This window comes from Diceros bicornis, chromosome 4 (genome assembly GCF_020826845.1).
Source record: "Diceros bicornis minor isolate mBicDic1 chromosome 4, mDicBic1.mat.cur, whole genome shotgun sequence".
NCBI classification, from domain to species: domain Eukaryota; kingdom Metazoa; phylum Chordata; class Mammalia; order Perissodactyla; family Rhinocerotidae; genus Diceros; species Diceros bicornis.
In genome coordinates this window covers 90153875-90170962 of record NC_080743.1, presented here as the reverse complement: position 1 = coordinate 90170962, position 17088 = coordinate 90153875, and the positions used below count along the sequence as shown (strand labels likewise).

The 17088-nt window shown below is 42.2% G+C and overlaps 1 protein-coding gene across 1 annotated transcript in view; it reads left to right on the top strand.

Annotated features, from left to right (window-relative positions):
- PAPPA2 (pappalysin 2) overlaps window positions 1-17088 on the top strand; it is a 266866-nt gene that overhangs the window by 19764 nt on the left and 230014 nt on the right. Inside the window, exon 2 of the mRNA XM_058540002.1 lies at window positions 13157-14228. Within this exon, the coding sequence (XP_058395985.1) occupies window positions 13157-14228 (1072 nt within the window). The remainder of the gene's footprint in view (window positions 1-13156; window positions 14229-17088) is intronic.

Below are 17088 nucleotides of genomic sequence, written 5' to 3'. Positions count from 1 at the left end.
TTTCAGAACTTGTTTTCTAATAAGTAAGCTATCAGCGTCTTCCTAGGTCCCTAAATATTTTTCTAAAATGTCAATTTTATTTTTTAATTTATTTTCTTTTTAAAATTTTTATTGATTTATTTTTCTTTCAGTTTTATTGAGATATAATTGACATTCATCACTGTATAAGTTTAAGGTATACAGCATAACGGCTTAACTTACATATATTGTGAAGTGATTACCACAGTAAGTTTAGTTAACTTCCATTATCTCATATAGATTAAAAAAAAAAGGAATTTTTTTTTCCTTGTGATGAGAACTTTTAGGATCTACTCTCTTAGCAACTTTCAAATATACCGTACGACAGTGTAAGCTATAGTCACCATGTTGTACATTACATCCCCAATACTTATTTATCTTACACCTGGAAGTTTGTACCTTTTAATCCCCTTCATCCAATTCCTCCACCCTCCCCCAAATGTGATTTTTAAAGGCAGAGTAGTATTCTCTTGTTTGGATGGACTGTCCTGTTTTTCTATTATAAATAATGCTGGTGTGAACATCCTTGTGGACATACCTCTTAGATTGTTTCGTTATGATGATTCCCAGAAGTGAAATGACAGGGTTGGAGGATGTGAATGTTTTTGGCAAATGGTTGCCACATGGCTCTCCAGGATGGTTTCCCAATTTCTTCTCTCCCCAGCAGTGCGTGAGTGTGTCTGTTCTCCACAATGTCACCAAATCTAGAGACTATTACTGTTTTTCATCTTTGCCAACCTGAGAGACAAGAATTTTTATCTTGTCTTAATTTGCGTTTCTTTGAGGTTGAACATTTAAAATTCTTATTTCTTCTTTTCTGAGTTTCTCCAATCATGTCTTTACACCCCCATGCCTCTATTTTCTATTGCTGTCCAGGCGATATGTGATATTATTGTTCAGGTGGTATGTGAGCAGAGAGAAATGACACACATGGTCCTAGGCAAACATGTCTATGGTGCATGTTTGCGTCTGTGTGTGAACATGTTGTGTGTGTGTCTGCAGTAGATGGGTGAAAGTGGGAAGAGGAGACTTATGTATTTAAGTCACCAGATAAGCTCTGTCCCTCACCCAGCGCTAACAAAGGCCCATCCTCAAAAACACAGATCTTAGTCTGCTCTGATTTTGAGTCCTGCTGCTCACAGTGTGGTCTGAAGGCCAGCAGCATTGGCTTCACATGGAAGCTTGTTAGAAATGCAGAATTTCAGGTGCCATCTGAGTCCTACTGAATCAGAATCTGCATTTATTCAGATCCCTGGATTGTTCATATACACAATAAAATCTGAGCAGCTCTGTGCTAGAATTGGCCTTCGGGAGGTCTGTGTGCACTTTCAGCCTGGCCTCCAGGCAGGTGCTGCTGATTAAAGGTAAAAGATACTTTTGATTCAGCACCCCACATCCCCTCCTCCCCCCACTCAGCAACAATAACAACTCGAAGAGTAGCTAACATTTCTTGACGCTTTGTGTCAGGAACCTTGCTAACTACTTTCTATGGTTGTTGTGTAAGGGCCACCCCTTCTGAGGTTGTAAATGCCTTTGGATTCTCGTCCCCCACCTCACCATTCTCAAGCAACACAAAGCAAGTCCTCTCCTCTCCCTGCAAAACTGCCTCGTTGACACTCACCCTAGGCATGGGTGGCCTCTGGAGAGCCAGGGAAATCCCCCATCCTGGTTTCTGTCATCTTTGCGCATGATGAGAACATGACTAAAATGAAAAGTGGACTGTGAGGAGAAGTTGAAATATTTGCTGGGAAGATGCTAGTGAAACATCCCCAGGAGGTTTGCCCCACTCTGTGCTCTAATTTGTAAAATCTTGGACTCATAGATCAAAAGCTGAGCCTAATCCTGTCTTGAAGGAAAGTTATCTAGAACAGCTGAAAAACACCTCCCTGGGCTTCTTTTTTCACTTTGCCCCAGTGGTCCTGCTGACACAGCCCTGCTCTCTGCCAGGTTGCATGGTCTTTGATGGATGGCCTGTCTCCTCCTTCTCCTCCTCCGTCCTTTTTGTTCCCCTCCTACTCTCTCTCGGGGGCAGGGTGTTGGGTAAGTAGTTCTGCAGAAGGCAGCAGATAGACGGGTGGGGAGGCCACAGGCCCAACATTCTGAGAAGGGACCTTGCCTTGGAGCAGGTTGATTTATGGTCATGACCTGACCCGGCCCTGTTTTTTGCTCATTTTCCTCCTAAAAACGAACTTGAACCACACAGCATGTTTTTTTAGTTACCAGAGCTGATGACACTATGCATGACTCCTCTGTTTTGTTGAATAGAACCTCACCTTCCTGGAAGCCGCTGGGCCTTCTTGGAGGGGCAGGACTTTCACTCCTGACTTTGATCCTCTCAGAGGTGCAGAGAAGAGCTCTGTCATGGGGCCTTCCTGGAAGTGAGGTTCCACGGCCGTGTCTGTGCTAAGGGCAGCATTTCTGCCTAGACTTTATTCTCTGCCACCTTAGCCCGTTGTTAAATGATCTCCTCTATGAGACTCTGCCATGGATAGGTGTTCCCTCCAGCATGGGGCTCTGCCTGAGAAAATCTCTCAATAAGTCTTACCACATGCACTGTAATCCAACTGTGTAGGATCTGGCAGGAAGCAGCTTATTATGTGATGGCTGGGGAAAAGCACATCAACCATCATGGGAAAGACTAAGCACCTGTAGTTGCACAATGAAGAGGAGGCTTGGTCCGCTTGCATTGTTCCTCTAGGTCAGATCCAACTGCAGGGTTATTGGGGCCCCACAGAGACTGGTGGGCACTGTGCCTTCTCAGAGTCAAGACTCTCGTGACTCAGTTTGACTTCAGGAGCAGAATGGGTGCAATGCAGAAACTAAAAGCTGTTCTTTCCTTGACCCTGTGGGAAATTCACGGATGTCTAAGACAGGCTCTTGTCATCAAGGAACTCTCAAATTTCTTGGTTCAATAAAGAAAATAGCAGCAGTACGATGAGGCTCAGCAAGCCACTTTGACTAGGGTGGTGAAGGATGGCTTCAAGGACAAGGTGTAACTTCTGGAGGACATACCCATAGATGGGAGGCGTTTCAGACAGAGGGGCAATATGATATTATTTATGGGGCTGAGACTCTACTTCGAATGTTGGTGTTAGGAAAGTGACGTGTTGACCAGGGAGCAGGATTTTAATTGGGAAGGAATAAATGAAGTCCCAGTGCATCTTTCTCAGCGTTGGGCCTACATAGCCTCTCAGACAGGGACATTTTTTTTGCTTTTCCATTTTTTTCAGCACTCTGAGATAAGTGCACATAATGTTCCTGAAACACAGATTCTCCTCTGCTTTGAGGAATAAAAGGGTATGAGATGCTCCTTTGCCCTTTTTGTCATTACCATAAAGTAAGAGTGCTAAGGACAGGTTGATTCCTGACAGTTCTCAGAAGATTCTTTTTTTTTCACTTTATGTTGACTTTTGTCACTCCTGGGCTGGATGATGCTTTCCTCCTCATTATGGTTCCAGGAGCACTATTGAAGCATAACTCCCTCTATCTGGTCTCGTGGTCAGGGGACTCTGATCTGTCAAAACCAACTGACAGAAGATTCAGGAGAGGAGAGGGGAGATGTCTGATGGAGAAGGAGGTGAGCCATCAGAGCAGTTTGACTGGGCTGGTTGAGAGGTGGGAGCAGTTCCTGTCTGGACCATCTCACTTCCTTTTTTATTATATTTTCTTCTAATACAGAGTCCTGCTCTGCCAGTTGCATACCTAGTGGGGACACCAAGAGCAAAGAGCAAAGGGAGATGGAAGCCACTGGCTTGGAAGCGAGTTTTCAGTTGGGTGTTCCTTCCCACCTTCTCCAACCTTCAGCCACTGTCCTGGCTTTGGGATAAGAAGCTCCCCATTTGTCTCGGGGTCCTCTAGAATTGATTACTGAGTGTTATGTATCACAGAAAACCTTGCAGGGCCACCCAGAAATTTTACCAAATGTTGAGCAAGGCAGCCTGTCAATTTAGGTCAGCCGGCCAACACGGAGATATTAACTGCTGTGTTAGCCAGGCTGTTCTCTCCAAACTATTTCCAGGTGTGGATGTTAGCCAGAACATTTTTTTGAGAGTCACATCCCAGTCACCTTCAAGAAGTGGTCTGCAAATTTGTTAATGCCACACTCACCAGCCCTTATTGTTCTTCTTGCTCCAAAACAACAACTAAAAACTTAGTTTTTAGTATTTGAAAGACTTTAGTGCGTTGGAAAGAACATGGGTTGAATAGACCCTTTTTGGTTGAATAGACCTGGTTTTGATCCCTGTGTCTGGTCCTTCCTCGTGTAAGACTGAGGACCACTTGATTAACTTCTATGACCCTCAGTTTCTTGGTCCATAAGTGAGGATTATGAAATTCAGCTCATGCATTTGTGGTAGGGTTTAGGGGTGGCACATGTCCAGCGTCTGGAGCATAGTAGACGTTTAATAAAAGGTAGTTTAAGTCTCTTTATTTCTTCTTGGCATAAGCAGCAGATCTCCTGAGTGCAAAGAAAGAAGCCAAGAAAAGGAAAGAAGCAGGTTTACTCCTCCACAGGGGCCACATTTAAAAAAATTTCCCCATTAAACAGTTTTTTATAACTCTCCAGCTATAATGTTTGCCGCTATTAGAATTTTTCATTATCACTCGGAAGATGTATCCCAATTTGAGAGAAGGCTTTTCTCCTTGAGGGTAATTGACTCTATTAATTCCAAATGCTGGCAATTAAAAATAGTAGAGAACTGGATGCAAATGATTTTTGCTGAAGACCACATGAGTATGTAGCTCTAAGATACTTGTGGTCTCTAAATACAAGTTTTGGAGTTGAGAGAAGGAATTCAATGAACAAGATATGTTCTCTCAGTTTACTTTCCTTTCCCTCAAAACTTAGATTAAATACAAGGTAAGGTGTTTGAACAGTTTTAAATGTAGTAAACATTGGTACATAATGGAAGCCAGTTCCAAGCAAGAGCTGAAAGAATGATTCTTAAAGTTTTGAGAGGACATAGTCCAAAGGTTTGGCCTCAGTACCACCACCGTTTTTTGAGTTACATCATTTGATCTGGTTTTTCTAACCATGGGCAGGCTATCATAGATCAGTTTGGTGTTGAGTGATTTCGTAAATCATATTGATGATCTGGTCCCTCTGTTCCTCTCAAGAATGTGGCTTTGATGAATAAACAACAGTTATAACATGTTTGATTCTATCACATGTACATCCAAAGTTGTAAAATCTCAATGTTGCACAAGCTCAGAGTTTCACCACGTATAGTGTGTTGGCTTAGACCGTGTGGGTTTTGTGAGCCTTCACTCTGCTAGACGGAGAGGAAAGGAAAGTCTCCTAAATGTGGGGATTCGGTAGTTTTTCTTTTGAAACAAAGTCCATCTTGCTCCTGCTTGATGCAGTTAAGGAAGCAGAGCTCGGGGTCCTTCTTGAGAGCACGTGGATGAGCTGTGCAGGCTGCTCGGTGATCCCAGTTTGTGGCTGAAGGATGCTGACGAGCAGACCTGGGATGGACAATTTTATTTCACAGGCACAGTTGGTCACTGGGTGCTCAGGCAGATATCTTAAGGCTCAAAACTCAGAGTGGAGCAACATTTACCCCCCACCTCCCCTTTTATAGACTTTATTTTTTTAGAGCAGTTTTAGGTTTACAACAAAATCGAGAGGAAGGTACAGAGATTTCCCACATATCCCCTGCCCCGAAACGTGCATAGCCTCCTCCATTATCAACATCACCCACCAGAATGGTGCATTTTTTTTTAACCAAGGAAGAACCTACGTTGACACATCATAATCACCCAAAGTCTGTACTTTACCTTTGGGTTCACTCTTGGTGTTGTATATTCTATAGATTTGGACAAAAGTATAATGACATATATCCATCACTATAATATCATACGGATTATTTTCACTGCCCTAAGAATGCTTTGTGCTTTGCTTGTTCATCTCTCTCCCCTCACTCCTGGCAACCACTGATCATTTTATTGTCTTTATAGTTTTGCCTTTTCCAGAATGTCATATAGCTGGAATCACACAGTGGGTAGCCTTTTCAGATTGGCTTTTTTCACTTAGTAATATGTATTTATGTTTCCTCTATGTCTTTCCATGGCTTGGTAGCTCTTTTATTTTTAGCACTGGATAATATTCCATTGTCTGGATGTACCACAGTTGATTTATCCATTCACCTCCTGAAGGACTTCTTGGTTGCTTTCACGATTTGGCAGTTATGAATAAAGCTACTACAAACATCTGTTGTGCAGGTTTTTGTGTGAACAGACTTTTCAACTCCTCTGGGTAAATACCAAGAAGCGTGATTGCTGGATCATATTGTAAGAGTATGTTTAGTTTTTAAGAAACTGCCAACCGTCTTCCATAGTGGCTATACCATTTTACGTTCCCACCAGCAATGTATGAAAATTCCTGTTGCTCTTCGTCTTTGTCAGTATTTGTTGTTGTCAGTGTTCCATATTTTGGCCATTCTAATGGGTGTGTAGTGGTATCTCTTTATTGTTTTAGTTTACATTTCCCCGATGACATATGATATGGAGCATCTTTTCATGTGCATATTTGCCATCTGTATATCTTCTTTGGTGAGGAATCTGTTATGGACTTTGGCCCATTTTTAAATTGCGTTGTTTGTTTTCTTATTGTTAAGTTTTAAGAGTTCTTTGTATGGATAACAGTCCTATATCAAATGTGTCTTCTGCAAGTATTTTCTCCCAGTCTGTGGCTTATCTTCTAGTTCTCTTGATATTGTGTTTAGCAGAGCAGTAGTTTTTAATTTTAATGAAGTCCAGCTTATAAGTTACATCTTTCATGGGTGTGTCTCAGTGTTGTATCCAAAAAGGCATCACCGTACCCAAAATCATCTAGACTTTCTCCTATATTATCTTCTAGGAGTTTATAGTTTTGCTTTTTACATTTGGGTCTATGATCTGTTTTGAGCTAATTTTGGTGAAGAGTGTAAGGTCTGTGTCTAGATTCATTTTTTTTGCATGTGGATGTCCAGTTGTTCCAGCACCATTTGTTGAAGAGACTCTTTGCTCCATTGTATTGCTTTTGCTCCTGGTCAAAAATCAGTTGACTATATTTATGGGAGCCTATTTCTGGGCTTTCTATTCTGTTCTGCTGATCTGGTTGTCTACTCTTTCACCAATACCACACTGTCTTGATTACTGTAGCTTTATAGTAAGTCTTGAAATCACATTTATCCCTTTTAAATTATAAAAAATTGGATCAGCAGCAAAGCAGCCACATCTACTTTAGTAAGAGGGAGAAGGAGACACTGGGCAGCTTGCATCTGCTTTCCTTTTCAGTCTTTATACTGGTGAAACTGGCCCAGACTGGCAGAACTGGCCCAGACTGGCTTACCAGAGCTAGTTGTACACATCTCGTCCCAACCCCATGTTCAGTGACATCATATTGGTAACTTAAAATTGGTTATTGTGGGAATATTTACATCACAGAAATTGTTAAATGCTACAAATCAGGGCTTGTTTCTTTTTGGTTGTTGTTTTTCTTTAGAGGACCAGTTGTTAAACATTTACCAGCATAACACTGATTTTATATCTAATTTGTTCTTCCGTTTGATATCTCACCATCAAACTTCTTTTCATCATCATAGCTAATGTTTATTAATTGCTTTGTATAGTTAGGCACTGTGCTCAAATCTTGCACATGTGTTCTTTTACTTAATTCTCACAACAACCTCTTGAAGTAGGTCTGTGATCTCAGCTTGTGGTTGAAGGATGCTGAAGAGCAGACTAGTGATGGACAGATTTTATTTTACAGGTACCGTTTACAAATGAGTAAACCGAGGCTCAGCAAAGTGATATAATTTTTCTGAGGTCACATAGCATGTAAGTGGTGGACTGGGGACTGAAATTTTTGGCTGCCTGAAGCTTGTAACCACCATGCACTATGGTCTTTCCCAGCATAGAAAGCTTTCCTGGGCTCAGAATCATGACACCTTGGTTCTAGTGCACTCTCTGCGCCCAGCCTGACACCAGACCTCTCAGAGCCTCAGAATCTTTATCTATGTATAGTGAGGCTGGCGATAATAATCCTGCCCACCTCACAGGATAGCTTTACTGCTTACATGATAGTTTATATAAGACTGCTTTGGAAAGCTCAAGTACTGTATAAATGGGAGATATTATTACATGCTAAGAAGTGAAGGAAAAAATATTCACAAAAAGAACAGCACAGCCCAATTTAGAAGATTGACCTGAAGTGGGTATTTTATGTAAACTCAGGTTCTAAGGAATCTTACAGGGACTGTTTCTGGGTGAACTGGCAGACCCTTTGATCTGGGATTGTCTGAAGTTATCTCATGGAATTCTTTGGCTTTGGGTCTTCTTCACCTTCTCAGACAGCCTAGCTGGTAATCAGGGTAACCCTAGTTTCAGGGGCATATTTGGCTGTGGATGCATTCTAGGAATCAAATTATTAACAAGACGGGTCAGTGCTGGAAAGTTGACATTTAGTAACTTTAGGGAAAATTTCTGCCGTATTACATCCATGTTTTAATAAAGAGCTCCTTTTGCTGTTCCTATAGCTACTTATACTTCCAACAGTCAGCATATTTTATTATAGTTATTTATTAAGTTTTATCTTCTGCACCATACTGAACTCTCCATGATGTCAAATAAACATTTGGTCACTATAGCAATCCTCAGCACTGAGGACTGGAGTTGGCAGCTAGTATTACTTCATAGATATCTACTGAACAAGTACCTAGGTCCTCTTGTGGTGTTCATGTGTTTCTTGTGCTACAGTTGTCCATCTGCAAGCTTTGGAAAGTTCCTTGGGTGTCTTAATTGCAGTTGGGCCTAATATGTGGGGCAAGGCCAACCATGGGATGTTTCATGCTAGTTACTCTGTGTACTCTCTGGATGTGAGAGGCATTTGGCAGCAGTACAGAAACCTCTAGGTATTCCCTAATTTATAGAGTTGAAGCCTCTCACTGTGTTATATAAGACCTACCTTGACCTGTTTTGCCCCTGGTACCTTCATCCTGCTGTCCCCACTGTGTGGAACCATCTTCTATAATTCGTTTGCCTTACACACTCTTCAAGAGTAGGTTTGGGTCCCATCCCCTCAGGAAGTCCTCTCTGAACTATGGGTTGAGGTTAGGCTCTGTTTTCATTCACCTATGTATTCCTTGATCTTAGTTCTGATATTATATTGAAGTCATCGTCTGTGTTTCTCACTTCCCCATGAGACTGTAACTTCTCAAGGGCAAAGAGCACCTTTTCTTCCAAAGATGAGAAGAGTGTCTATGTCTGGCATGAATGAGGTGTTCAGTAAATGCTGATGAACTAAAATGACTAATTCCCAATGGAATTCCTTTTTCCAGGAGGAGCAGGACAGTGAGGTGAAATGTGAGCCCTTTGTGGTTTAGTAGGGTGACAACCCTTCAAGTGACCAAGCATGATCTTCTTCCCACCAGCAAGGGGTGGAGCTTGGAGCTTCTAGGTTATAGCTTCAATGTTGAGGCTAAATCTGTGTTTGAGCACAGGCTGCAATTCCAGCCTAACTGTGTACTGGTTTCTTCAGTCTCAAGGGAGAGGAGAATCATATAATTCTCTATTCACATCCTCCAGATTGGAGAAATGGATTATTACCAGTACAGACTATAGAAGATGCAGGAGGGTAGAAATATTTATTTATTCTGCCCTTGGAAATTTTGAAAATCCTGACAAGGACTCACTCGTGATCTCATGAAAGCAGTTGGGGCTGATGGCAGTGATTCTCAGGGAGAGATAAGTCACACCAGGCTTCAGTGCCACAGTTTCCTCCCTTGGAGGAATAGATCTTTCAGTGGGGGCAGGAGATATTTATTTCCATTTCAGTAGTCTTGCATATGAGTTTTTATTACAAATCATAAAAAGCACCAATAAATTATCAATCCTAGCTAATCAATTAGCCATGTTCCCTAACGGCATCATGTCTGTGCACCTATTCATAACAGACCCTTGTTTCTTTTAAGTACCTCTCATTCCATTAGTTTGCTGAATTAATAAGCAAGTATGTACTATGGTTGCATAGAAACCTCAGACAAACCTAAGATGCCTGATTCAATGTGATTCTTAAATGGTTTAAAAGAATTTCAGATGAGCTTTCCACATTCATGTCTGATTTAACTTAGCATTGATAACAATCTTTCTAATTTTCCTTCACTGTTTGGAAAATACTAAGACTTCCAACTTCTGTCTTCTGTATTTCCATCCACTGAGAAGCAGTGAGAAGCTTGATTTCTTTTGTCAATAAGGAGTTATCAGCAGCTCTCAACGTGGTTTCACAAGAATCTGTATTTGTGAAAGTTCCTCATGTGATTCTGATCCACAGCTAGGGGTGATGACATTGGTGTCTTAGTTTGGGCTGCTATAATAAATATACCATAGACTGGATGGCTTAACAAAAGAAATTTATCTCTCACAGTTCTGGAGGCTGGGAAGTCCAAGATGAAGGCACTGGCAGAGCCAGTGTCTGGTGAGGACCCTCTTCCTGGTTTGCATATGGCTGTCTTCTTATATCCTCACATGATAGAGAGCAGAGAGAGAGGGCTAGCTCTCTTCCTCTTCTTAAGAGAACACTAATCCCGTTATGGAGTCTCTACCCTCATGACCTAATTATCTCCCAAAGGCCCCATCTCCAAATATTATAACCTTAGAGATTAGGGTTTCAACATATGAATTTGAGGGGGACACAAACTTTCAGTCCATAGCAGTTGGGTTAGAGAATTCTACTTGCTAAATGTGCTTTTTTTTTTTTTTTTTTTTTTTTTGTCTCCTGGAGTGAGTGCAGGGCAGTGCTTCAGCAACTGTTTACTCTCTCTTCCTATAGAAGAAGTATGAACAACAGTAACACAGCAAATAAAATGCAGTTATCTAAGTGCCTAGAGAAACCTAGAGGTTTCTCATATGCTGCTTGGACATCTTACTAGAGAGCAAAGAATTATTACTGTGGTAATCATTCAAAAAGTAATACTTCTCTATACTTGCTACAACTCCCAACTGAAATGGACTATTTTAATGCTCTTGGCCAATAAATCCTTTCGGGTATAGTTACTAAAACTTAGATTAATCAGAACTAGACCAGTATGATAAGAAAATTCCATCTTCTATGAAATGTCTCAAGAAGTTAGAAATATCACGTTAGACTCACTATCAATAATTTTATGGCTTCCTATGAGATAAGGGAGTAGAAACAATTATTTTATTGAATCTAGAATAGATGTTCTAAGGACGATGAGTGAAAGTGTTCAAAATTGCAACTAGGTGGCTGGCAGTTAACAAGCTAATTATCTAGTAATTTGTATGTCAAGCCTAATAATTTATACCCCAACTCAGATACACACACCTGTGTATATGCAACAAATATAAAACAGCATCCTCAATTCTTCCTCTTAACAAACAGCGGATATTTACTAGCCGAGGATTAGTAACTCTATGGTCCTGATATTAAGTATTGTAGCATATTTATTCATAGGTCAGCAGATGGACATAATTAAGGCTAAATGTACTTATCAAAATAAGTGACTCAAGGAGAAAATATTAAGCAGGGAACTTAATATTCATCTCAGTAGATTTGCCTGCTTTTTTGAAAATCCACCCCATCCAAGAATTTGTAAAGCAGTAGTTCTTATTTTCCTTGACCACCTAGACCTCAACACAAAAACAAACAAAAAATCCCCCCAAAACAAAACTGGAACGTTGCGTCGTACCTAGTCATCACCAGTACTTCAAAGTCTAACTGTTAGAATTACTGGGTCGGAGAGGAGTTGATTTTGTTAAAAAGCACTTTTTATTTTTTAAATCGCAAGTTATTAATTTATGCTACAGGCAGAAGAGATGATATTCTGTCATTTATGAAAATGTAGCTCTTTTTAAAACACCTGCCTGCAATCAGAATGGGAGGTCTCATGGCTTATAAATCTAGAGTCTTCATAGAGAAGTACTGTTTGAGTGGACTATATAGGAGGTCAGGGGAATAAATAAAATTCTATATAAAGGCTGGGGGAGAGCAGCTCCTGGTGTTAGTCTCAGGTGTCTGATCCCAAGTTCGGCAGATTTGTCCATCATTCATCCATTAGTTAAAGCAGCATTTCTTAAGCATTTCTTGTGTGAGTGTACTGCCTCTATGCAACTGACAAGTAAGATCTGCTCCTGAGACTCTAGCTATGTTTTAGAAGAGATGCCTGGGAGGAGATGGTGGTTCATACCAAAGAGGGGAACATTCGAGGCCTCCAAACTGCCTTCAGGATTTCTCTTTCATCTGTGGTCATGTTATATCTGACCTTGTTCCTCCTTCCTGCTGCCAACTTATTAATGATCTGGTTATCTCCAGGGGTTCCTTCCTTTGTGTATTCCATTGGACTCATAGTCCTGTGACTGCAATGAGCAAGGTGATAAGGTAGCCTGTGGTGAGGAGCTCCTTTTATCTGCGAGAATTCCGCTTCTGTACTGTGGTGGGCATCACTGGTTATAGAGCAATCATTCTTGTAACTGACTTGACTGATTCTTCAGGCTAGGACCATGGAGCAGTGGCATTTTGCTTACTCTGGGGAACTACTGTTCTCCATGGTGGGTGTCCTCGCCCTTAGAGAGGCACTGGAGGGAAGAGTGCGCTGAGAGTGACCTCTGGGACATTAGTCTTCTCTGAGGGACTCCCTGATTCACTAACTCCTTGTATTCCCCGTGAGAATGATCATTTCAACTCCAGTAGAGAAAAATGAGCTTTTGAGGCGGTAGGAGATTACTGCCTTTTGTAAAAACTGTGATGGCTTTTATGGCTTCGAGGAAATGGAAAGGGGCTAGGATCAGGGTGGGAAGGCATGGACTCAAAGTCAGCGTGAGGAACATTTGTGACAAAGTGCTAGAGGATGATTGTCACTTGCATTAGACATCCCCTTTCCAGCTTCCATTTTGGTTATTTAAAAATACCAGAATGAGTTAAATTGGATGGAATCTGAAGTCAGATTCCTTTTAGGGATAGACGTTGTCAGAATGGCCTGATATGAGGTACTGGACAGGCATCTCAGGTGAGGAATCTGTATCATTTAATTTTTTCCCGTTAAAAACCTACCTATTTGCTATTTACATGAGTTTTCTTCTCCCTTTCTTCATCCCCCTTTGTATCTGGTATTTCTCCCCTCAACCCTTCCTTCTTTCCCAGGTGTGTTTGATAACTGCTCCCACACTGTCAGTGACAAGGGCTGGGCCCTGGGCATCCGCTCAGGGAAGGACATGGGAAGGCGAGATGCTCGCTTCTTCTTCTCCCTTCGCACTGACCGCGTGAAGAAAGCCACCATTGTGATTGGCCACAGTCGCTACCAACCAGGCACGTGGACACACGTGGCAGCCACTTACAACGGACAGCGTATGGCCCTGTATGTGGATGGCACTCAGGTAGCCAGTAGCTCAGACCAGTCTGGTCCCCTGAACAGCCCCTTCATGGCATCTTGCCGCTCTTTGATCCTGGGGGGTGATGGCTCTGAGAACGGGCACTATTTCCGTGGACACCTGGGCACATTGGTCTTCTGGTCAACTGCTCTCCCACAAAGCCACCTCCAGCACAGTCCTCAGCATCCAAGTGGCGTGGAGGAGTTGACTACCCTGATCCTGACAGCCAGTTTTGAGCCCCTGGAAGAACAGTGGGCCCCCTTTAGAGATGCGAAGTACCCAAGGCTTGAGGTTCTCCAGGGCTCTGAGCCAGAGCCTGAGATTCTCTCACCTTTGCAGCCCCCACTCTGTGGGCAAACGGCTTGTGACAATGTGGAACTGATCTCTCAATACAATGGTCACTGGCCCCTTCGGGGAGAGAAGGTGATACGCTACCAGGTGGTGAACATCTGTGACGATGAGGGCCTGAACCCCACCGTGAGTGAGGAGCAGATCAGTCGGCAGCATGAGGCGCTGAATGAAGCCTTCAACCGCTACAACATCAGCTGGCAGCTGAGCGTCCACCGGGTCCACAACTCCACCCTGCGCCACCGGGTCGTGCTTGTGAACTGTGAGCCCAGCAAGATTGGTAATGACCATTGTGACCCTGAGTGTGAGCACCCACTCACAGGCTATGACGGGGGCGACTGCCGCCTGCAGGGCCGGTGCTACTCCTGGAACCGCAGGGATGGGCTCTGCCATGTGGAGTGCAACAATATGCTGAACGACTTTGATGATGGGGATTGCTGTGACCCTGAGGTGACTGATGTGCACAAGACCTGCTTCGACCCAGACTCACCCAAGAGGTAAGGGACTGGGGCTTGGGTGCATTTCTAACATTGTTTTATCCCTTTGGCTTCTAGAGACAAAAGAGGGTTCGCACAGCCCCCAGATCAAACATTCAGCCACCGCACCAGCCATTATTGAGCTTTTGTAAAGTACCAGGTGTTGTGTTAAGTACTTAGGGACACAGAGATGAGTAAGACAAGGGACAGCCCTCACAGAGCTTACAGTCTCTGGAGCAGACAACTGTGTATATGGTGTGAAGTGTACCTGAAGACATACGCACCAGGTGCTTGAGGCACAGGAAGCTGAACAACTTAGTCTATCCGAGGAAGCCAGGGATCTTCACAGAGAATAAATAAGGTGTATACATGGATAGAAACCATTCAGCACCAATTATACATGAGCACCCTTCTTCTAGTCTTAGGTTCCCAGCAAAGTAACACAAATCCTTGAGAAGGCCTCTCGTGTGCCTGATCTCTGGTGCAGTTTGAGCAGTTCAGCAGCTTCACGCACACAAGGCATTCTACATCTAATCACAAGTCTCCTTTAGGCGACTGGAGTCTTCCTCTTTTGCCCCATTAAATTGCATTCTTCACACAGCATCCAGAAAGTTCCTTTGTAAAAGGTAAATCAGATCCTGTCACTCCCCTTCTTAAATTTTTTCCCACTGTACTTTTCCCACTGTACTTCCCACTGTCCCAACTCTCCACCTGGCTCATAGGCTCTGCTCAGCCTGACCCCTGCCTGCCTCTCCAGCTTCTCCCCACAGACATTCATCCCACCCTCACTGCACAGCCTCACTGACTCGATTCTGTTCCATTGAGCCGATCAAGCTTGTTCCTGCCCCGGGGTTTGCATTAGCTGTCTCTTCTTGCAGTCCTCTTTTCTTTGGTCTTCCCTTGGTGGGTCTTCTCTTATCTTTCCAATATCTACTTAAATGTCACCTCCTGGAGATGCCTTTCCTGATCCCCCAATTTAGCCAGCTATTCAATCACTATGATGTCAACTCATTTTAATTTTCTGATAACACTTGTCACTTCTGATATTTTTCTCGTGCATTCGTTTGTCTTTCCCCTGCCAGACATATCAGCTCTGTGAGATCAGAGCCCTTGTTAACCACTAGGCTCAATTCCCAGTGCCTAGAATAGCAGCTGACACACATATATATATGTTTATCTCATGTTTATTTTAATGAATGAATGAATCTGGTGTGTCTTCTGGTGTGAGACAGAAGCCAATAAGAGGATTTCCATTTCATGGTCGTTGCAGGGTTGGGGAGTGTTAGAGGGAGGTAAGAAAGAAGAGAGGTGGGCGGCTAAACTTGTTAATTTGCGTATGTGGGCAAGGCTTTCCTTTTACATAAATGGTGACTTTGTACAAATTATAAAAAGGCTCACGCCTGAGCTAGGGTGTAGTGTTGGTGGGAGGTGGGGGCCTGGATCTCAGCTCCCACCCAGTACCTGGATTGTTACCTTTGTGTTTGTTGGCCTCCGTTTGTATGGTAGTTCACAGTGTCCCTATGTGTGGGCAGTCCTCTTGGTGCCCTGTGTGTGGGCAGTCAGCTAATACCAGTTAACAGTGTGGCCTATAGTTCAGGCATGTGATGTCAAGGATTGAGGGTAAGATATGGCATCAGGGGACACAGTTGAATTCAAGAGTCCTTGCTACTTAGCTATGTAAATTGTGCAAATCACTTTCCGAAACTCAGATTTCTTGTCTATAAAATGGGGGTGATTGCAGTAATACTTTGCATTACCTATATCTTAGGGTTGTTTTGTAAATCAAATAAAATAAGGTACAGGAAAGTGCTTGGTAACTCTCAAGTTTTCAATGTACAAAAATAGTTCTAAACTAACTTTAGTTATTATCATTATTAGAGCTGATAGATGGGAAGCCTTTGTTTACATAATAATACACAGGGAACTGATCACATTACCAGAAATATTCACATAAGAAAGATTCTGTTTGAGTTTGGTTTGTAGATTTTGATAACCTTAATCAGAAGCTAAACCTCACTAACAACAGTGGTTGCCAACTCTTAGGATCTCTGGGGAGACGGGGAAATCTGGCTTCTTCTCATTTCTCTACTATCTCATTATAACAACCCACTGCCCTGACTGAGAGAGCTGTCTTTCAAGGTACCTAGGCATCATTCTCCTTAGAGTGGCCCTTTATCTCTCTAAATCCCTATTGCCACTGCCTTATCTGGGTGTTTATAACTTATTCTTCTTACTGCTGCAGAGTTGCCATGGTAACTCATTCCTTTCTATCTGTAGACATAGGTATTTTTCAAACTTTCTTACCCCTACAGGCAAAACTCTCTTTGTGGAATAAAAGGAACTTTTTATGCTTTTTGATAGTTAAAAATATTTAAATCAAAGTAATCTTCACAGTTAAAAATATCAAATTGTAACAAAAGGCATAAGGACAAATGACAGTCCCCTGCCTAACTATTCCCCATCCCTCTCCACTCTTTAGCCTTGTTCCCATATTTAATTTATTTCACCTATCTCTTCTAGCAATTACCTCTGTATCTCCAAATCTTATATTTATATTACTTGAATCATAAATTTTGAACTTTATGCATTGACTTGCTCTTATGATAAAGATGAGACTTCAACTCTTAACATTTTCTCCTTTCTCTCCCCTCCATCTTTCCAGTATAGTTATTTAACTATTTTTAGTTGAATAAGTTACATATATTTACAACATTGTGACCATGAAATATTTTTTTTGTTACAAAACAAAGTATTATTCTATTATTATATTTCCTTTCTGGTATAGCTTCTTCCCCCACCCTCCCCTACACCTTGGGTCTCTGTTTCCTGCCTTCTTCCCCCCCTCCCATCCTCCTTTTTTCCTTCATTCATTTTTTTTTAT